This window comes from Oratosquilla oratoria, chromosome 11, assembly GCF_046742065.1.
Source record: "Oratosquilla oratoria isolate Oo_2021 chromosome 11, ASM4674206v1, whole genome shotgun sequence".
Taxonomy (NCBI): Eukaryota; Metazoa; Arthropoda; class Malacostraca; order Stomatopoda; family Squillidae; genus Oratosquilla; species Oratosquilla oratoria.
Window position 1 is genome coordinate 24041843 of NC_134787.1, and position 23848 is coordinate 24065690.

General features: G+C 37.1%; 2 protein-coding genes across 2 annotated transcripts in view; one reads left to right on the forward strand and one right to left on the reverse strand.

The window, feature by feature from the left end:
* Window positions 1-4256: 4256 nt before the first annotated feature.
* Window positions 4257-21145, forward strand: LOC143029666 (alpha-(1,3)-fucosyltransferase 7-like; the record flags this gene model as incomplete). Its single annotated transcript, XM_076192478.1, is given in 3 exon segments — window positions 4257-5367; window positions 7788-7933; window positions 19020-21145. Coding segments are annotated over 3 exon segments (1492 nt in total), but the record flags the coding sequence as incomplete, so codon positions are not given.
* LOC143029667 (tigger transposable element-derived protein 1) overlaps window positions 21100-23848 on the reverse strand; it is a 37993-nt gene continuing 35244 nt past the window's right edge. The window contains exon 10 of the mRNA XM_076192479.1: window positions 21100-23209. The gene's annotated coding sequence lies outside the window, so the exon portion shown is untranslated. The remainder of the gene's footprint in view (window positions 23210-23848) is intronic.

The window sequence follows — 23848 nt, forward strand, 5'->3', positions numbered from 1 at the left end:
CATATATAAATATAACAAAACTAAGATATTATATAACAATATCAATATGTAATTATAAATATCATTAAAAAACTATGAATATAAAAATATACTCATAATATATATAGATATATAAATATATAAGTACATAATAATATATATATACTGAATAAATATATATAAATATTAGTATAAAACTATAATAACTTATATGTCATATATATACATATAATAAAAATATAAATAGATATATATATTATATATATGTCTATCAACTATAAAAATAAATATGTAAACAGTATATCTTATATAACCAGATATATCAATATAATATATTACATTATCATACAATATACATTATATATATATTATATATATATACTATCATATAACAATATATAATATAAATTTATAAATACAATATCATATAATATATAATAACTATAAAATATATATATATATAATATATAGTATATATATTATATATAAATATATATTAAAATTATATAATATATATTATTTATTATACTATATATATATAATATTTTATACTATATATATTTATATAAAATATTTATATAATTATATATTATAAAAAATATATAAAATAAATTTACAATAAATTATATAAATATATATATAAAAACAATATATATATATTATATAATACATTTATAAATATATTTATTTATATAATATAAATATATAACTAATACATATATAAATATTAATATATTATATAAAAAATATAAATAAAACATATATATATATATAAAAAATATATATAGATATAACTATATATATTACATATTAAATATAAATACATCTAAACTCTTATATATATATATTATATATATTCAATATATAAATATAATTATAATATTTATATATAAATAAAGATATTATATAAATATTTTATATTTTTTTATTATAATATTATATATAAATATATATATAATAATATCAACCACAATGCACTTTAATGGGAGCTTTCGCAGTCAGGCTCGTAGATTCCTATTAGCGCTAAAATTTTCAATTGTCTCGGAATTCATGAGGCAGAGGGGTGACTTAGCTAATTTGGAAACCGATATTTAAAAAAAGATACGCCATAAATTGTTGCATAAATGTATTTGAAATTAAAAACATGACTCATAATGTTACAATTTTTACTTACTGGTGTGTGATAAGGCTTTGTTAATTTATTTATAAGGTAAAACTAAAAATAGGTAATTATTTTTACTGAAGTAACTATGAGCACTAAAAATAAGAGGATATCGATTTGAATGTTGAAAAATAATGGATATCACTGTCACGTCCTGTATATGAAGATAATCAATGAGATAAAAAATAACAGTGGTGGCGGACGTACGAAGTTAATGACAGTTTTGTAAAGAATAGTCTTTTAGATCTGCTGGGAGCTATTTTCAAACAAATATGACTAAATATACGTGTGCCGTGGCAATCTGTACGTCAGATTCAAGAAAAAATAAGAGGGAGACAAATTTTATCGTATCGAAAACATTAAGTTTTCGATGCAAAATTATATTTTCGATACATTACATGGATTTGCCTATTGCTTGGTGCATTCAAATGAAAGTATATATCAGTATACGTCCATTGAAGTCGGTAGAAAATGACAAATTGCTTGGCTTGATACAATTATAGGCTGTTTTACGAATATCATCTGTGATTATAAATAGAGGCTCAAACAATGCTATATGCCGTTTGCAATCATGAAATTAATTGACTTAAATTTCAGACACAATAATGTACAACGATACACCTCTGTAAGCTTATAAAACTTGCCCAAAAAAGTATTTATTTTCCGGCAAGAATTACAAAATCTGGCGGTGTCTGGTATCAACTTGCTCACTGCGAAAGCTCTAATTCTAAGCCACCAACATCAAAAGATACGTGGAGGCCAACATGCAGAAATTGAAACGTGGCACGGCCAAGGACTCGAGCACGGCTAGCGCCTGACAAGTGCTGTAGTGATTTAACCGATTGCTCCATCAGGAGAGATATAATTTGAGCTCAACTTTTCTTGTATATTTGTATGCTCGAGTTACACATACACGAAATTTTGCATTCAACCCATCTCCACTATAGTATAATTGGTAAGTATAAGAACGCGGGAAAGTATTTGTACAACACTGAATGGGTCCCAGTGAATAGAGATCAATTTCTGCATGTTGGCCTCCACGATCTCTCGATGTTGATGGCTTAGAATTAAAGTGCATTGTGGTTGATAGGCATGGGCATGAGAAATCCTCATCTCTTTCACTTCTTCCTGGTTTAAACCATGAGAACATTGCATTAAGGTACTTCCCAAGAAATACTGCCACTTCATCCTTCATGCACCCCTCTTATGGAACAAGTACAGTAAACCCTCTTTAGGTCGGAATGCTAGGGGCTGAGGCCTTTCTGTCTAATGGAAAGTTCTGACTTATAGAACCCCCCCCCTAAAAAAAAAAAAAAAAAAAAAAAATGGACTTACCTGTACCATGTTTTCAGGCAGGAATAAGGTGTAATCCAAGCATTAGGAGGGCCTTTTAGTAGGATGTAGAGGTGTTAGGGGACTCAAGATCACTTCTGTACAAAATGTTCTATCCATAATATGTACAGTATTCACATAAATTGTAACTTAAATCACTGTGCAGTACATTACTTACAATACACTTTATATACACCACTTATTGTATACAGGCCTTAATCACTACTGTACAGCACTAGAGAATTCTATATTACTCCATGTCCGAATCTCTGCTGCTGGAAATTACTGCTGGCAGCTCTGAGAAAACACTGCTGAGGATGCTAGATTCACTACTGGTGGAAGGTTGCTCCCTACCTGCCTGTTGAACTGCCCGTGGCTTGAAAAAGTCAGATTGTTTTCTGCTTTAGACTGGCATACTGCCTCTTTATTATAATTGATCTAACATCTCTTACCTTACCTTACCACTGTGCCATATCCTCTTGGACTTCGGCAACCATGGAGCGCCACCATTCACGGTCCCTAGTTACTTGTAACATCTGTGCTGGTTTGAGTTGTTTTCCCGTCGCCCTCATCAGCCCGTCCATATACTTCTCCCTCTCCTTTCCTCTTGCTCTCCTTCCCTCCACCATTCCCGTCATCACCACCTCTTCCAACCCTTCCCTCCTCATTATATGTCCTAAGAATCGCAACTGTCTTTTCCTTATTGTTGTCATCAATTCCCTATCTGTCTCCATTTCTCTCAATACTTCTTCATCTTAGGGGGGAATAATAAGTTCCAAATCCATCATATTCCATTAACCCCTCCATTGCCTTGTCAAAGTGAAAACGAATTTCTGATAACTTCACTTTGGCAGGAATGGCACCCTCACCTTCACTTTCACTCTCCACTGCAGCAGCTGAGGCTTCCTGTGTGGCACTGGTGGCTATTTCTTCCTCACTCTGGTAGTGGTAGCCTTGATCCTGAGAGTCACCCTCAAGCCACTCAATGATATTGTCCTCGGTGACGTCAGGCTCACCACCCTTGTGAGCAGGGTTCACAAAGTCCTTCAGGGCTAAAACCAGTAAAATCAACCTCCACATCAGTCCCACACAGGACTGTTCCAGGCATTGCTGAGGATGGAGGGTTGAAGGCCATTCCAGGCATCAGCCCAGTTGAACACAGCATTGTGCAAATTGTATGCCTTAAAATTTGCTAAGTGGTCTTGAAAACCCTGCAGTTGTGAGTGTGCTGGTGAAAATAACAACACTGAGAGCGTCAAGGAGCGGAGTGGCAGGAACAAGACTGCCCGTCAAAACATGATGCAATGCTTCCATGCCAACTTATTTCAAATTAATTTTTCCAACTGAAATTTTTTATTTTTTTAATGTTTTTTTTTTTCCATTACAACTTAAAGGAGTTAAAGACAAATAGAGTTCCGACTTAAAGAGGGTTTACTGTAGTTACTTTACTCCATATACTCCTCTCCAATTCACCATCTTCCATGCATATTTTCACTTGACATTCTGACCATGAGTCCTTCATCCCATCCATCCACCTTTTCCTTGTTATACTCCTTGTTCACTCCCAGCATGGTACAGTTACAAATGATCAGTGATAATTCAATTAATGTGACTACTAATTGATTAGCTTATTTACTGGAGTATTAACAAGTATATTTAATAGAAAAGGTAAAACATGTTAAATATTTTTGATTGCTGAAATTGCTGGAATATAGTGTCAGTAAAGTATACAAAATATAGTAATAGCAAATTCTTCTCTCTATGATAGATATTTTTCTGGCAGGTCCCTGGTTCTGTGGAAGGGGCTGCGAACACGTGGGCGATGTCAGATCTTCACACTGCTTCTGCTGTTGATGGCCCTTACTGGGATCTCCATGATCTCAAACTACTTGACGCATTGTAAAATTATAGGAATGAAAATTCTGAGGGAATTTAATGCAGAGTGGCCAGAGAGTGAAACTTTAGGGAAGAACAGTGAAATGCTTTCTCATCCAAAGGGGATTATATATCACCCCAGTCACCCTGAGAATATTGTGCTCAAAGATCAGGAAGACAAAGTGCTGCCTTTAAGAAATCTTAGTTCTAAAGATTCATTTGGCCAAAATAATACACAGCTTCATCAGGCAGAAAAAAAATGGACATTGAATGATAGATATCATGACAACTGGAGAAACCTTAGTGATTGGGAAGTTACAAATTTATCAGTATTGGGGAAGATATTATTCCTCGGTTTAAAAATAAGTGGAGAAAGAGAAAGAAGTTTCACCATTGCTGTATGGAAGCATGGGAAGTCAATAGAATCTCGCCTGATCAGACAGTATGGAAAGAAAAATAATGATCCATTTGGCAAGTGTTCTGTCAAAAATTGTAAACTCACATATAATGACACTGCAGTAACTAAAGCTGATGCTGTACTGATTCATCTTCACCGAACTAAAGGACCTGACACACTGCCAGAAAGAGGTAGCCCCTCACAGCGATGGATCTGGTTAACAGATGAATCGCCATACCACACTTTCATGAGCACACAAAAATACAAACTCCACCACTATAATGGCCTTTTCAATTGGTCCATGTCATACCGCATGGACAGTGATATACCTGTACCTTATGGAAGAACTGTGCCCCTTTCAACTGGACATTTGGAAGCCCTGAGTAAGGATTATCAAAACAAAACAAAACTGGTCGCTATATTGATCTCCAACTGTGGTGGTCGTAATGGACGCATGGCATATGTGAAGGAGTTGCAAAAACATATTAATGTTGATGTATATGGGAAGTGTGGTACTCTGAAGTGTGCAGGGCATTACAATAAAGACTGTCCAGCCATAGACCATTACAAATTCTACCTTGCCTTTGAGAACAGTAATTGCCAGGAGTACTTAACTGAGAAGGTATCTGTCAGTGTTAGTGTTTTTGTGAATAACAAGTATGTATGTATATATCATTGCCTCAAATTTCAGTAAATGAAAATTCACAGCCCTACAGTAGCTGACAATAGTCTTGGGTATTCATTGTAATAGTGTGGGACTATTTCTCTGTCATCTACTGAAAGAAGTAGAATGGTAGGTGGCAGTAATTTGTTGTCAGCTCTCATCATGTTTAATGGTGGAGGAAATACAAAATTGATAAAATGAGACCTTAGGCCCAGTCTGGGGACTAAGTGTCAGACCCTTGGGAATGCACCTCCAAGTGAAAGTGAGGAAGCAGATGAAGATAGCAAATGACCACCAGGGAGATAGATTTCTATGTCTTTGTTAGACCACCTGGTGCAGTTACCTGTCACTGGTTTATTTATTTGTGTACCTAGTTGTATCTTACGGGAAGGGGAGCTATGCTCATGGTGTCCTGCTTTTGTATCTCGCAGTGTCTAGTTTGCTCTTAAATTCTAGTATGGATTTTGCACACACTGTTGTGTGTGTGTGTGTGTGTGATTCACCATGGTCTTGGATCACATGTTGGACTCATGATTGACAATTGTTACCCTCCTGGGTGAGAGCTCAGAGCTCATATATGGCCCAATCTATGAATAATGCTGTGACTTCACACACATAAACTTGACCTTGCGAAATACAAAAACAGGTCACCACAAGATAGTTCCCCTTCCTGTAAAATACTAGGTAAATACACACAATTAAAAATAATGGATAAATTTAGAACTGTACATGAATTTCAGTCTAGGTATATTAGAAAACTAGAGAATAGGAGATGGGACCCAATGAGCATTGCTCCTATCCTGTATACTACAATTAGGTAAACACACACACATAATTCTGCCCATCAGAGTTGGCTCACTGCACCACTGAGCCATGTGTATGTGTGTTTAATTAAATATATATGTATCTGCTCCTTGCTTTTGTTGGAATCTCCTTTCCTGTTAATTTGTATCACCATTTTATGGGGGAGGTCATCTTTGGTGTGTAGTCTAGATTGGATTTCTTTCTGTAGCCTCTGGGAATGTGATTTTTTTTTTATTATATTAAGAATAATATATAATTGTTGCCTCAAATTTCACTATCTAGATTTTCTGCAGCCCCACAGTGGATTGGAACAGTCCTGAGACCCTCCCGTCAATCTCTATGGGAAGAAACTTGGATTGTTGTCTACGTATGGCTTAGATAACACCATATAAGAGAAAACAGAAAGTGAAAAAGACTTGAGAGTATTAGTGAGTCCTGACTTTAAATCCAGGAAAAAGTGCATTAGTGCCAGGAGTAGGGCTAACAGGGTATTAGGATTCATTGCTAGGATAGTTACAAACAAAAGTGTAGATGCAGTTATCAATAGTTAGACCCACCCTTGACTATGCAGTAGTTTTGGTCTTCATCCTATATAATGGACATTAATTCACTAGAATCAGTAGAGAAGAATAACCAAAATTGTACAAAGGCTTAGAAATTTACCTTTTGATGACAGACTTAACCACTTTAAATTATACTCCCTGGAAAGAGGAAATGTGGGGTGATCTAATAGAGGTATTCCAATGGGTCAAAGGTTTTAACAAAGGTGATGCAGGCAAAGTCATCATATTATCACAGCAGGGTATGGCTCATAGTATTGCATATAAATTGGACAAATTTAAGTTTAAGAAGGAAATAGGCAAAAACTAGTTTACCAATAGAGTGGTTAACAAATGGAATAGACTTACTAGCCATGTAGTGAATGCCAAAACAATTAGTTGTTTTAAAAGATTAGATAACTTTATGGATGGGGATGACAGGTGGTAATGGACATGGAATTGCATGGTGTAGGCTGTATGGTGTTTTACAATCTCCTCCATTCATATATCCTTATGTTGTATTAGTGTGGAACTGTTTCTGCATCACTAGCTTATAGTGGTAATAGGTCATCAGTTTTTATGGGAAAAGGTGGAGGGAATGCAGTCAAAGATGGAGTTCTTAAGCCCAAAGCAGAGATTGAGTGACAGCCCCTTGGGACTGCACCTCCACGTAGAGATAGGTTGATGGGTTTTGAAGATGGGTGGCAGGGAGAACATTCTGACATCTACAAGTAACTTGCAGAACCACCAATAGCAGGTACCCATCATTGGCTCCTGGTTTTCACTTACCTTCTGTATTGTTTGCGACTTGTTCCATAGCTCTATCTAAAGATGGTTATTGGTTTATGTCAAATTTTACCAAATCTATTTATATTTCCATTTTGTATTCCATCAGTTTTGCATTGCACCCTTTTTTTCATAACTTCAACCAAGTTCATAGGTAACCGTGGAAACATTCTTTTGACTTTGGTACCTGTCATAGCCATAACAGTAAATCAGCCTTGTATTGGTGTTTAATTTTTTCCTTTATTTCAGGTCTGGTGGAATGCCTTGCACAAGGGTGCGGTGCCTGTGGTCATGGGAGGCTTATCTACGCATGACACTTCAAAAATCCTTCCACCCAATTCTTTCATTCACGTGGATGACTTCACTTCACCAAAACAATTGGCCACTTACCTTTTGTAAGTACACTAGTTAAAACTCGTTGAATTGGTGGAGTGGAATGGGTGGGAGTGGGTCCATGCCTTGACTGGCTACCCCATTTATAAGGGGGAAGAAGCCCTTTGTATATAGTTTTCTATAGATCAATCAATGGGAGCAGACACCATGACCACACATAGCTCCGCACATCCTTCTCCAGCCCTGTGTATGAGTAGCCTTTCCTAGGTCAGTAACTAACTTTTTTCATTTTCACTTAAATGTTCATCTAAATATTTCTCTGGTTTAGTCATAATAGGAATATAAATAACAAAAGAATACTTAAACGGTACCATGATAATGACTGAAGGATGCTTCTAGAATATAGGGCACCTGATGGCAATTGTTAGGACCAAATATATATATATATATATATATATATATATGTATATATATATATATATATATATATATATATATATATATATATATATGTATATATATATGTATATATATATGTATATATATATGTATATATATATGTATACATATATGTATATATATATATATATATAATATATATATATTACACACACACACACTTTCGTCGGATGGACAATGAGAATTGGAGTTCCGAAGAAAAAGCTAAATCTACGCGGATCTCAACGTCAAAGAAGTACCTTATTGTATTTATAGGGAAGGGGAAAGCTCGTGTAGTGGGAAGGTGATAAAAAAGAAGGAGAGGGATTACTGAGGGAAATGGAAGGAAATGAGGAAGGAGAGGACTTGGTCCAGGAGGCCAGGCATCTTGTAAACAAACGAAGAACTGAGGATTTTGAAGAAGGGATTAACAAAAATGTAAAGATTAGGAATATAGATAAGAGCAGCACAATGGAAGGTGAAGATAATAATTTCCAGGGATTTAATGAGGGGGGGGGAGGATACCAACCTCCCCCGATTAGCAAGACTAGAGGAAAAACTTTAAAAAATGACCGAACAGTGGGAGAATAGGTTCAGCAACATAGCAAAGATTGCGCAGAGTTGAAAAATTGGAAGAACTAGAGGTGAACAAAAACTTAACTAATGAAATAGAAGAATTAAAAAAGATAGTTAAAAGAAGAGAATGAAGAATTAAAGAGGAATAATAAAGACAATAAAGAGGCCATAGCAAAAGAAGCACAGGGTTGGAAACAAATACAAACAGTAGAGTTGCATTAACTGACATAATTAGACAGCAAATGAAAGCACAAACTGAAGACTCGGTTATTAAAGTGATGAGACAGAAGGAGAATATAGTAAGAGACTTAGCAGATAAAAAGAAATATATAATTATATTAGGAATGGAAGAGAAATTTAACCTAAATAGAACCACAAGAATCAATGAGGAAAAAGAAAAAGTAAGCAGTTTACTAGAATTAGTTCAGGAAGATGAACCTGAAATCATGAAACAAATTGAAGAGATGTATAGACTCGGAAAGTATAGTACAGATAATACCAGACCAATTAAGATTAAATTCAGGTCACAAACGATGGCAGAGAATATCTTAGCAAAAACAGGGAAACTAGGAGCAAGTGAACAATATAAAAAGGTATGGATAAAAAGAGAAATGAATAAAGAGGAAAGAGAGGAGGAAAAAATGAAAAGACATGAAGCTAAGGAAAAAAACGAGAACAGAACAGAGTCAGAAAAAGAGAAATTCTATTGGAGAGTAGTGAATATGAAAGTAAGGAAATACGACATACTAAAGAAAAACAAAAGGGAAACAGAGAATACAATGGAAGTGGCAGAAAACTAAGTGTCTTACACAAATATAGATGGATTAATAACAGGATTGAATGAGCTGAATGATTATCTGAAGGAAAAAGAACCGGACATAATGGGAATTGTAGAAACGAAATTAAAAGGTCCACTACCACCCAACAGTGTAGGACATGATACATATAATTATTGGATTAGAAACTGAGAGACAAAACAAGGGGGTGGAGTTATGTTCCTGACTAAGAAGGATATAAACGTGAGGTGTGTCACATATGGAAAGAATACAGTACAGATGATTACGATCGAAGTGGAAGACAGATAAGAAGAGCAGAAAGTTTGTGATAAATTATGTGCCTCCAAAAACAGCCTCGTGGGAAGAGTGAACATAAAAGTATGTTAGAGGACACAAGGATAACATTACATAAGATAATGGAAGATGGAGGAAGAATAGTTATGATGGGCGACTTTAATTGCAAAGAAGTCTGCTGGGAAGAGATGACAGTAAAGGGTGGAGATGGCTCATGGGGAAATGTTCTACTCGAGATGATTATTGACCATACAATGACACAGTGGATACAGGAGAACACTAGGTATAGAAATGAAGAACCATCGAGACTAGACCTAATAATAACATCTGAACCTAGAATAGTGGAAAAGATTGAATATAAAATGCCAATAAGTAAAAGTGACCACATATTGATTGAACTGGAAATAAATGAGGAAAAATACATGAAAAGAAATGAACAATATAGAAAAGGAAGAATGTATGAAAAAACAAACTTTGATAAAATTTAAGAGAATTCTTTCAAAAAGAAAACTGGGAAGGAATATACAAAGAAGAAACAACAGTGGAAGAGAAATGGAATATTTGGACAAAAATTTATAAAAAAAAAAAGGAGTGGAAAAGTATGTCCCAAGACAAAAACAAGAAAAAGAATATGTGAAGTGCTGGTACAACAAAAGTTGTAGGGAGTTAAAAGACAAAAGAGGTGAAGCTTGGTCCAAATGGAAGACAAAAGACTTGAAAAATGGAAAATATATACTTGTTATAGAAATGAATATAAGTGTGCAGAGAAGAAAAGAGAAAATATGAAAAAGATGTCAGAGAAAAATGTAAAGATCAACCAAAATTATTTTACAGATTTGTAAACAAACTGAAAAACAAACAAGATTTGGAGAAATTAAGACAAGGAGGAGTTGAATACACAGAGGAAATAGAAATGGCGGAAATTATGAACAAGCATTTCAAATCAGTGTTTACAAGGGAGAACATACAACCTGAAGAGATCAAATGGAAAGAGAAAGTCCCCCCTATGAAAGAAATAGAAGTAACAAAGAATGAAATAATGAAACACTTGAGTAATCTTGATGTCAGAAAATCGCATGGACCAGATGAAATAGCAAACTGGATTTTGTAATGCAGAAAAGAACTGGCAGACAAAATACATAGCATAATAAACAGTTCCTTGAAAGAAGGAAAAGTTCCAAAAGATTGGAAAAAGGCAAATATAGTACCTATATATAAAGGGGGAAATAAAGAAGACCCTACCAACTATAGACCAGTCTCTCTAACAAGTACAACATCAAAAATTTGAGAAAGAATTGTCAAAAGTAGATGGGTAAAATATTTAGAAAAAAAAACAACATGCTAAATCCAAGGCAATTTGGATTCAGACAAGGACGATCATGCGTCACCAATTTAATATGTTTCTATTCAAGGCTAATAGATATAATACAAGAAAGAGATGGATGGGCTGATTGTGCATTTCTAGACCTAAAAAAAGCTTTTGACAAAGTACCACATAAGAAGTTGCTTAAGAAATTAGAAACTGAAGGAGGAATACAGGGCAAACTGCTTAAATGGATGGAAGACTTTTTGCATGAAAGAAAAATGAGAGTAGTGATAAGAGACAAACACTCAAGTTGGGATGAAGTAATAAGTGGCATTCCACAAGGAACAGTTTTGGCCCCAATAATGTTTGTTGTATATATTAATGATATGGATGAAGAAATTGAAAGTTATATGAGCTTCTTTGCAGATGATGCAAAACTATTAAAAAAAGTGAACACGGAAGAAGATTGTGAAACACTACAGGGTGATCTAAATAAAGTCTGGGAATGGAGTAGGAAGTGGGAGATGGAGTTCAATACTAAAAAGTGTAGTATAATGGAATTTGGAAAAAGCAAAAACAGAATAACAGGATCATATAAATTGGGAGAAGAAAGTATAAAAAAAGTTGAAAATGAGAAGGACCTGAGAGTCATTGTTATGAATAATATGTCACCTGAGAAACAAATACAGTCGAACCTCGAAAGCCCGGACTAATTAGGGGGAAGGGTGGTCCGGTCATCGAAAATATCGCCCTAACACCCATATATTTTCGTAGCTGTATACGTATAGGTAATGTATGATATGGCATAAACACATAAGAATAATACTCTAACACTGTAATAATAATACAGTATCATTATTACAGTATTGTTAGTATTATAGTATTATTAATACTATAATACTAATAATTCTGTAATAATAACTGTAATACAGGCATGTAAATGTACTGTATATACAGTGTACTGTACTGTATTTTCTATTACGTACACTGTAAATATTGGAAGGTATGCACGCGGGACAGTGGTGGCGGCCAGGGTTGCCACGTTTTCTACACTGCCGTGTAGAATGGAAGTGTTGCCATACCGGGGCATACATTTTTCTTGGGTGTGTGCAGACTTTCATAGCAAGATATACTTGTCAAACTTTGACAAAATGTTGGTTCTAGTTTTTTATTCTTGAATGTATATAAGGCCCCCATGCCCTAACAATCAGTAAGATATAAAAAATATTTTTTTATATTATTATCGCTAAAAGAAAGCTGAAACTTTAGCGTAGAATTTTTCTACACGGTAAAAATGTATCTTTTGCGGTATAATATTTTATTATAGGTAACACAATTACCAATAAAAGTCATATTTTGATGTACCATTTATTATTTGATAACTAGTTCTATGATTTTTAAACAAAAATTTGAGTTTTTTAATGTTTTTAATGGCCTGCTGATTTGTAGAAAAAAATTCCTCATGGCCTTGTGCAGTTGCCACATGCCGCTATTTTACTACGTTTTGGTTCAAATTCTATGAAACGGCAGCCCTGGTGATGGCTTGACTGGGCCGGGTTTGAGTACACGTGTACGGCCGTTGCTGCCACCTACCGGACAAATAGGGAACTTTGCTTGAAAAGTCTGCCCTTTGTTCATTTCGACCGGTCATATGAGGGTCCGGGCATTCGGGGTCCGGGCTTTCGAGGTTCGACTGTAAATAAGATTTTTGGTGAAACTTATAATTTAATAAGAACAATCAAAGTGGCATTTACATACCTGGATGAAGAAATGGTGAAGAAAATACTACTCACTCTGATAAAACCAAGATTGGAATATGCAGCAACAATGTGGTCACCAAGTACAAAAACATGTATAAAAAACTTGAAAGAATACAAAGAGCAATTACAAAATTGGCACCAACACTCTCAAAACTATCATATGAAGAGAGACTAGCAAAACTTGAGCTACAGACACTAGAGCAAAGAAGAGAGGAGGTTTGATAGCTATTTACAGAATCATGAAAGGCATAGAAATTATTGATAGAGAGGATCTAATAAAATGGGATGAAAGAAATACAAGAGGACACAGAAAGAAAATCAAGAAAGACAGCTATAGAAGAGACCTGAAAAAGAACAGCTTTCCTCACAGAGTAATAGACAGTTGGAACAAAATAGATGAGAAAGTAATGTGTGCAAAAACAATACATGAATTTAAAAATAGTTTAGATAAAATGAGATATGAAGACGGGACACCATGAGCATAGCTCCCCTTCCTGTAAAATACAACTAGGTAAATACATATATTTTTTTCTATATTGATATCATACACATTCACACTATTTCTTGATTGTGCATATCTACATCAACTTTAGTAATATAGATAATACATTGAGGTAATGGGCATATATGGAAAATAATAAATACATCATGGTAACAAAACCAGTCATCAGTTTGTTACCAGTGCTTAAGCCTTTCAGATTCAAATTATCATTTCCAATGTGACAGGTACAAAGCCTGTAATAACTACTATACATATTACCACTCTTAATCATGATTATCATGCTGTACTGTATTGGGCATAGAAGTCTTGTGGGTGACACTTATCATGGACATCACAGTGCTTGGTGGTGTATTCACACTCTTGGTTGTATATATGCAGCACATACCAAGGGCTTTTTCCCCCATGCAAGGCAAGTAACCAAGTCAAAAGGCAAGTACCCACTCCCACCCATTTTACCACTGCCCTGGGTCAGAACACAGCAAGGCCACTTCATTTACTGTATATTATATATCTATATATATATATATATATATATATATATATATATATATATATATATACATACATACATTTTAACAACCACAATGCACTTTAACATTTCAATTTCAGCATGCTGGCCTTTGATGGCTTAGAATTAAAGTGCATTGTGGTTGTTAAAATGTATCTCTAATCACCAGGACCCATTCAGTGTTGTACATATATATATATATATATATATATATATATATATATATATATATATATATATAATATAATATATATATATATATATATATATATATATATATATAATATAATTTTTTCTCTTTCCTTTCTTTTTTTCTTTCTTTCTTTGGGGGTATCTGAACACAAAAGAATGAAGACCATTAATTCCTAAGAAATATGTCCAGTATGATGCCAAGCACTGCAACATTCAACTATGGTAAGTTTATTAGTATAGTAATGTTCAGATGCTGGGGTTGCATTACACACAAGGTATATAATAAAAAATCTGATTTTTCACCGAAAAAATTGGGCTCCACTATATATGAGGTCATCTTATACACAAGTATATACAGTAATCAGTGCCCCTACTCTTCAGCCCCCTCATTCATACATAGCCACTCCCTACCCCCATCCTCCACCCTTCCTTTCATCACAGTATCATCTATACAGTCATTCTCCACTCACCCCTATCTCCTGCCTTCTTCCTCCCTTTCTCAACAGACACTGCCCCTTTCATCCCATCCACAGTTGTCCCTCCATGTTCAATCTCTTCACCTCTTTTTTTAATCTTTCTTCACTCTTTCCATGTATCCAAACTATCCCAATAATCTTTCATCAGCCCTATCTGCCATCTTTTTTTCACCCCAGCTCTCCTCTTCACCTCCTCATTTCTCACTCTATCCAACCTTGTAACTCCTAGCATACTTCTCAGACTTTTCATCTCACATTTAAACTTTTCCTCTCTCTTCCTCTTAAATTCCATGTCTCTGCCTCATAAAGTGCTGTGGGCATAATCACCACTTTATATAATCTCCTCTTTGCATCTATTCTCAAATGCCTATTTCTCATAACACTTTATAATCCTCTAAGGTATTTACTTGGTTCTCTCAGTCTACAATTCACTTCCACCTCCACTCCTCCCTTTCCTGCTACATGCAACCCCAAATACCTAAAACTATCCACTTCCTCCAGCCTCTCTCCTTTAAGACTTGTTTCCAACTCATTGCCATCCTCTCCCCTTGAAAGAGTACTCGGGCAACATGGAATAGGGAAATGCAATGAAAATGGACTCAGGTTGCTCACGCTATGCTCCGAACACTCTCTTACCATCACCAACACCAAATTTCAACTTAGAAATATGCACAAAGCAACACGGATGCACCCAAGATCAGGTCATTGGCACTTATTAGACTATGTGATAGTCAGGCAACGCAATATCAGTGAAGTCTTAATTACATGGGTTATGAGAGGAGCAGAGGCCTCAACAGATCATAGGCTGGTCAGATCCATACTGCGGCTTAAAATCAGACCTATCACCAGCAGAAGAAACCTCAGTCCTAAAATTAACCTAGCTGCTCTTCAAAACTCAAACACTAGAGAAGCTTTCCAACAGGCTGTGACAGATTCACTTCCACCAGCTCGACAACCAACAGGAGATTCAAACATCACCACTGAATCTCTCACTACATCATGGAGCAATGTTTGTGCCACCCTCCTGCAAACTGCAAAAGCCGTCTTAGGCTCAACCAATCGAAGACACCGCGACTGGTTTGATGAAAATGCCGAAAACATTCATGATCTTATCACGGCAAAGAACAAAGCCCATGACCTTTCCTCCGTAACCCATCTCCTACCACCAGAAACCAGTTGTCAGCAGTACGCTCCGAGCTCCAAAGACTCCTAAGAGACATGGAAAACAAGTGGTGGACCAACCTGGCAGCCCAGATGCAATCTTATATGGACCTAGGAGATCTCCATAACTTCTACTCCTCTTTGAAAACTGCGTATGGCCCTGCATACTCGGCGCTTACACCTGTCCGATCTGCTGATGGCACCCACCTACTCACAGACTCAACCCAAATACTCGATCGCTGGGCATCACACTTTAGGCAGCTACTAAACCACTCAAACCCTACTGACCCATCATTTCTCAGTGAAGTCCCACAACTTCCAGTCTCACATGAACTGGACTCAGTACCCACAATTGAGGAGGTAATTAAATCAATAGCTGCCCTTAAGAATCACAAAGCTGCCGGACCAGACAATATCCCAGCTGAACTCCTCAAATATGGGGGTATTGAAATTGCAACTCAATTACAACAGCTCTTCCAGTGCTGTTGGGAGTCTGGCTGCGTTCCACAACAATTTAAAGATGGAAAAATAGTTACTATCTATAAGAAAAAGGGTGACAAGTCTCTCTGCAACAACAGCAGAGGCATCACCATCCTCTCAACGGCTGGCAAGACGTTAGCACGCATTATGCTAATGAGACTTCTCTCTCACATAGCTGAGAGGATCCTTCCTGAATCACAATGTGGTTTTCGGCGGGAGAGGTCAACCACAGATATGGTATATGTAGCACGTTTGCTCCAGGAGAAATGCAGAGAGCAGCATCAAAACCTGTACATAGCTTTTGTAGACCTTAAGCCTTTGACTCCGTCGACCGCCCCCTGCTTTGGAACCTACTTGCAAAGTTCGGTTGCCCTCCTAAATTTCTCTCTGTAATCAGATCTCTACACAATGGCACAAATGCAGTGGTTGTTGCTGGAGGGAGAAGGTCAGATCCTTTCGAAGTATCAACTGGGGTTAAACAAGGCTGCGTTCTGGCACCAATCCTTTTCAACCTTTTTACCGCGGTCATAACCCAGGTATTCTACGCCAACAACGATGCAACTGGACTTGGAATAACCATCAACTATAGACTAGACGGCAACCTTTTCAACAATGCCAGACTGCGTGCAAAAACACGCACCTCCACCATCTCGGTCATCGAGCTCCAGTATGCTGATGATGCTGCATTTGTCAGCCACACACAGCAAGGACTGAAGAGCACACTGGATGCTGTTGTTGACTCTTACACTAGGGTAGGATTGGTGGTAAATACCAACAAGACCGAAGTGCTTTACCAACGCACTGGCCACAATGCACCTGTAGATGACCCTAATATTGAGATTGATGGAAATGCCCTAAAGGTTGTACCACATTTTACTTACCATGGATCAGTTTTGTCCTCTGACTTTCAATGATGAAATTACCCGCTGCATAGCTCTTGCTTCAACCGCTTTTGAAAGACTCTCTTATCATGTCTTCTATAATCACAACCTGACCCTGTCCACCAAGCGGTCAGTTTACTTAGCCGTCTGTCTCTCAGTCCTACTCTATGGATGTGAAGCCTGGGCTACTTACAGGCATCACATTAAAAAGCTGGAGAGATTCCATATTCACTGCCTCCAAAGAATCCTGGGGATCCACTGGTGGGATAAAATCCCCCACACAGCGATAAGGCAGCGTATGAATATACCTTGCCTCGAAGAAATCCTCATACAAAGGCAGTTCCGTTGGACTGGCCACATCATCCGCCAACCCACCAATAGACTACCCCGTATTGTTACTTATGGGGAACTTTACAATGGGCAATGTACCGTTGGCAGGCCCAAAAAGAGAATTAAAGATCACACTAAGGACTCTCTTGAAATTCAACATCAACCCTGCAGCCCTCGAAAGGGAAGCATCTGACAGGAAACAATGGAGATCTACTTTGCAAAGAGGGGCATATTATTTTAGAGATGACTACGAGAAAAAGGCTGAAGCTTGCAGAGCCAGACGCCACACACAACAGCGCCCACATCTTGGGCAGCACGTGTGTGACCAATGTGGAAGGAGTTGTGTCTCTCTGGCTGGCCTCAGGAGCCACCAAAGATCCCATGTAAACACACAAAAAAAAAAAATAAATAAATAAATAAAAAAATAAATAAATAAATAAATAAATAAATAAATAAAATCATCTTCACCTATTCACGCACGGAGTGATGTCGTCATCGTATCGATGGACAACCATAACTAACTAACTTTTCCCCACATTTACCTCCAACTTTCTCCTGTCACATACCATCATTAACTCCCTCCTTTGACCCTGCCACAAGTGCAGTGTCTTCAGCAAACAACTGGATCACCTCCCACTTTACTCCTTTTTTTTTATCCATTTCCCATTCCATGCCCATTTACCTCCTGCACCACCCCATACATGTACACACTGAACAGCCATGACGACATATCACAACCCTGACAGTCCCACCTTTACTTCAAACCACATGTTCTCTCCATTTACAATTCTAACAGACTGTACTCTCATAAGAACTCTTGACTGTTCTTAACAGCTTTCCCCCAATCCTATATATATGTAAAACCTCCCATAGAGTCTTTCTGTCTACTCTGTCATAAGCCTTTTCCAAATCCATAAAGGCCTAATAAACATCCTTACCTTTTGCTAAAGCTTTGTCACATACCTGCCTTAACACAAAAATCTGATCCATGCAACCAATACATTACCTAAACCCACACTGTTCCCCTCCTAATCCTCTTAATTAAAACATTCCCAATTACACTTAACAAACTGATCCTTCTGAAACTACTACATTCACATTTGGCACCTTTTCCCTTGTAAAGCAGAACTATACAGGCAATCTTTCAGTCCTCTGGCATTCCACCCTCCCTTAGACACACATTAAACAACCTGACTAGCCAGTCCACTATTACTGTACCTCCATTCTTCAGACACTCCGCATGACACCCATCTAACTTAGGTGCCTTACCTGCTCGTCATTTTCAAAACTACTTGTACTTTTTTCCCCAACATAATTTAATCCATAAAAAGTTAACAGAATCCCATTACCAGTGAGAACCTTAGCTTTCATTTTTCATAGTTATTTCCATATCATCTTCTATCATTTCCATATTTTCACATCTCTTACACCTGAAAGATATTCTAATTTTTTTTTTCTTGTCTTTTAGGTACCTGTCCTCAAATGCAAGCGCCTATAATTCTCATCATACTTGGAGGAAAGAATTTACTGCCTTGAATGAGCATGGTTATTTTGGATCAGATAACTACCACTATTGCCGAATATGTGAGGCACTTAATTACAACAGTCCTGCTCCGAAGGTATACAACCACCTTGAAAACTTTTGGAGTGTTTCAGAAGACTGTAATCTAACAAACTGGAAAGATAAACTTACACCAAAGTGACACATGTATATATTGTAATGTAAGTTATCATTCACACATACTTCCCCGTAACACTGGCAACATATGCCTTCCCCCTTGCACCAGAGTTTTCTCTGCATTTTATGACTTGTTTTTTCTATTTGCTCACCTTAGTCATTTGTTTGTAAGACCAAATATAATTATAAAAACAATCCACTATGTTGAATGGATTTAGTGATATCTAACAAAACTGATATCTGTGATTGTGTTATTAGTTACTGAATGTGATGCGTCAGGTACCTATATACTAAAGGCTTTTTCCCCCTTACCAGGGAGTTAGCCAAGTCAAAAGGCATATTACCCACTCCTACCCATTCCACTCCCATCCACCACCCTTTCCTACCCCATGATAGGAGGAAGAAAGAATACTGCCACTGAGTTTTCCCACTCAGGTCATAAAAGGCAGTTAAAACGAGATAGAGTGATGGGACTCGGCATCTTGCGCTCTGTAACCCGAACAGGTACATTCCTACAAGAAGTCAAGGCATAAGAGGGTCTGGGAGTTTTCAAATCAGAACCATGGTTTGACTCCTGCTTGGTATGTTTGTGGCTTCCCAACCCCTCTCTGCAGAGGTAGACATCAGAAGCACAGTAGCCCAGTGCTTGATTTCAATGCTATAAACTAGTTATTACAGTGAATTTGATTACACTGATGATGATAACTAACAGTGATAGCTCAACATTGTAGCCAAAAACAAATTTACCTTAGGGAGCTTGAAATACAGTTGACACAAAACAGAATAATTGCGTATAGGATTTGAACAAAAATGTTCATTGCTGTGAAAAAAAAAAAAATTATGCTCTATGTATCCATACCACAGTATCCAATAATCAACAAAATAAAGACAACCTACTAACAACACAAACATAAGGACTTAATAAATGGCTGTAATAGAATAACACCAACAGAGACCTACATTCAGAAAACAGAATCCTCCCATACAAAGTCATGAAAATGTTAGGCACGTAATTATATGCAAGACCCTTCAATCCACTCACCCCTCACATCACATTACACAAACACAACCAACTGCAACAAGAAAATAATTCAAGCAGCATTCAACTCAAACATCTACAACAGCCTACCCCCAAGTATCCCAAAAACATTTCCAGATGAAAATGTATACACACATGAAACAAATGCTTCTTCATAGATCATCAAATTCTAACTTTTGCCAAACTCTTCTATAGATCCTCCTAACAGAGAAATCACCTCCATAGCAACTGTGTTGGTATATCTATCCTCAGGTCATCACCTTACATAGAAACAGTACCAACACAGAATAGGCCTAAAAACATATATCAAATGCTCTAGATACAACCACCACACTGAAGACACAGAACACATTATGTTACATTGCCCCACAATACAATGTTGGAGAAATAAATTTCAAAGGCTTGTAACCTCCTACAATCCTTGTATGGTATATGTCCTTAGCATAAACCAAACCCCTTTAATGGATACTGAAATATTTGAATACCTTTAATTGTGCTGGTGATGTACTCATAATCAGAAGTATGATGATCTCACATTCACTTGATTGTGAGTTCAAGTCCTGCACTTCTCTCTGATGCCCAAAAGTGACTGTTACCTGCCCCAAAAGTGTGTAGGGCTTTAGACACAGATATGTGCTTCCTGGCATAGGATCTTCAACTTTATTTTCTGTGATGAATATTATGATTCATAAATCACTACTGTAGTGACACTAAAGTCAATAAATGTTGGGCTGTCACAACCTGAACCTCCTGAGCAGTCAGACCTGTTTCTGTCAAGTCCATCATCAAGGCAGAAAAAACAAATGTTTATTGGGATAAAAAAGGCATGCATGTATGCTTGCTAGATGATATTTTATGAAATAAAACATTGACATTTTTTGTACTTTGTGTTATTAATCAATAACCCTTTGGAGTCTGTATTCAATTTCATTCAGCCGAGGAGAATCTGTACCATCACTAAAGACTGTTCCTGGTTCAGAGGGTAGGTGTATATCCCTCCCCTCCCTATTCTGTTCATGGTGAGGTGCCACTGAGCAAGGTGGGGATAGAGCAAAGGGCTGCTGCACCCATTATATTGTTGTTTTGCTTTCAGCCTTAAAAAAAAAAAAAAGAAGAAGAAGAAGCACCCAATCCAGGTAAGGGTGGGGGGGGGGGGGCTATTTCTGAGTTATGTTTTCTAGCTTTCTCCCCATGTGAAGAGAGTAGATTGTATCCTGAAGAGAGCTGGTCAGTCATTCAGGCTGCTGCCAAGCTGTACTGTCCTCTCACTCGACCCAAGTACAGAGTGAACACATGGACTGCATCACCACGTGGTGCAGTAGTTAGAGTTCTCACCTGCCACTTCGGCGGTCTGGGTTCGAATTCTGCCCAGGCCCAAAATAATTTCAGTATCACTGCACTGCAGGTTGTTACTCCAACTCTTGTGGGCGGGGAATTGGGGGTGTGTGTGTGCATGTAAGGTCACAGTATTACCCATAGGTCAGTCATACGAGCTCTGAGCTCAAATCCAGGAGGTTAATAACTGTCAATCACGAGTCCAACACATGATTCAAGACAATGGTGAACCTGCTGTTTGGATTGCGAGTAGGGGCTTCCAGAGATCAACATCTCATGCCTCCATTATGTGCTATCACCATAGGACTTTTAGTTGTTAATGAGAAGAATGAAAATATTGTTAGATAACTGAGAAGTTTCAACAGTGACACTACATACCGTCAATCTCCATAAAAAGTGAGTCACTATGAGCATGGTTCTATTCTCATAAAATAAGACTAGGTAAAACTAGGTAAAATACTACAGGGAATCCCTATATATGAAAGGGTCACATATCTTTAAAGACTTTCATATATTGAAGCTAGACTGGTGCTATGATGGCTCATGTAACAAACTTGGTTCTGTACAGTATTTTCATAATTTTTCATATTTCTTTTTACACTACCAAAGCATGTGCTTTTCATACAGACAAAATTGTCCTCACTTTTTCTTTTTCATAACTTTGAATCTTTGTATAACAGTTTTTTGTACATAGGGGATTCCCTGTACCTTGAATTCAAAGAACACCACTAGGTGGTGGCGAGCCCAAATTTTATCCTCCTCCACCTATTCCATCCCCAAATTCCACCTTGAGAACTTGCTACAATTTTCCTGGGGAAAGACAAGGTGAAGAGGGCTGCAAGGCTCCAAAACAAAATCTAAGACATGAAAGATACCTGGGCAAGAAAACCTCACCCTCCTTCATGCTGTTAGAGGCGGAGTCTCGGAGGTGATAAGGGGAGATTTAAAGAGGGTAGCAGAAAGAAGAGATTGTAGATATGAAAGAGATCAGCTTTCTTTCTCAAATTAAGATTTGTCTCTGATCATAAAAGAATGACGATTGACAGTTTTGTTGGGGGTGTCGCTGAAGCCACTAAAGTACCGAGTACATAAAATTGATATAGTCAATACCCCATACTGGGTAATAAAAGTGTACTCAAGTGTATGTGTTATGTTATGTAAAGGATGATATATGTACATGATTGATGACTTGGTTTTACATCACAATGGTCAGGGTTAGATGGTGCCTTATAAAAGGACTTTGGTTTTAGAAGTTTGTGACCATTGCTCAAAGTAAATGTTCTTTCAAATCTCTGTGCCATGGACAAGATTTGCATCTGTGGACTTAACCTCTTCTAGTGCCTGCATACCAGTGTAACACAACAGTTCCTTCTGCATATATATAAAATACTTATGTTCTCATATTTTACTTATTATGTAATCATTCAAAAGTGTACAAGTTCATGGAAGCACCAAAACTGGATATCTCATTATTAACATGATTGAAAATCAGCAAATCATAGTAATCAAACATCTTTTATTACAATGTTAAATTTTTTTATTCCTAGTTCCTTATGAACATTGACTGTCCATATGAGCATGTTTGTTTGCTGCTCCAGAAGAGAACCTGTGTGAAGGAAGTGAAAAATATCTTAGTATGATAATAACAATAATAATTTTCTCTGCTCTGTAAATTTTTGAGTGGATGAGTGGAGGAAGGTTTGTAGCCATATTATGAATTAGTGGGGGTAAACAAGCTTCAACTGTTAGGCCCTGGTGTAGAGGTGTTGTGCCTTGCTGCACTACCTCTGGACTGAGCAGTGGCTGGGTGATAGGAATGACCCTTTATCCAGAAGGAGCTAAGGGACAACAAATGATTTTTGGATGGGTGAATGGTGAGTGTATGCTCTGATTTGGCTTCACCCCTTTTGGAAGGGAAAGGGGTATTTGGTATATGTATGTATAATAATAATAGTATAAACAACAATATATATACATGCACACCTAAGGCCGCTTCCCCCCATTATAGAGGGTGTGTGAGTCATTCCTGCCTCACACACTCACAACCATTTAATGCCCCTCTCTTCTCAGCACCTTGTGAATGAAGAATCATCCCTGTTCCCCACTACACTGCTTGGGTTAAAGGTACTGCAGCAAAGCACAACAACTTCACAGCAGGACCCAACTTCCTGAGCTGGTTTATCCTCAACACTTCACTACAGGGCAACTCCCCACCCCCTTCCTCATTCACTGAATAATAATAATA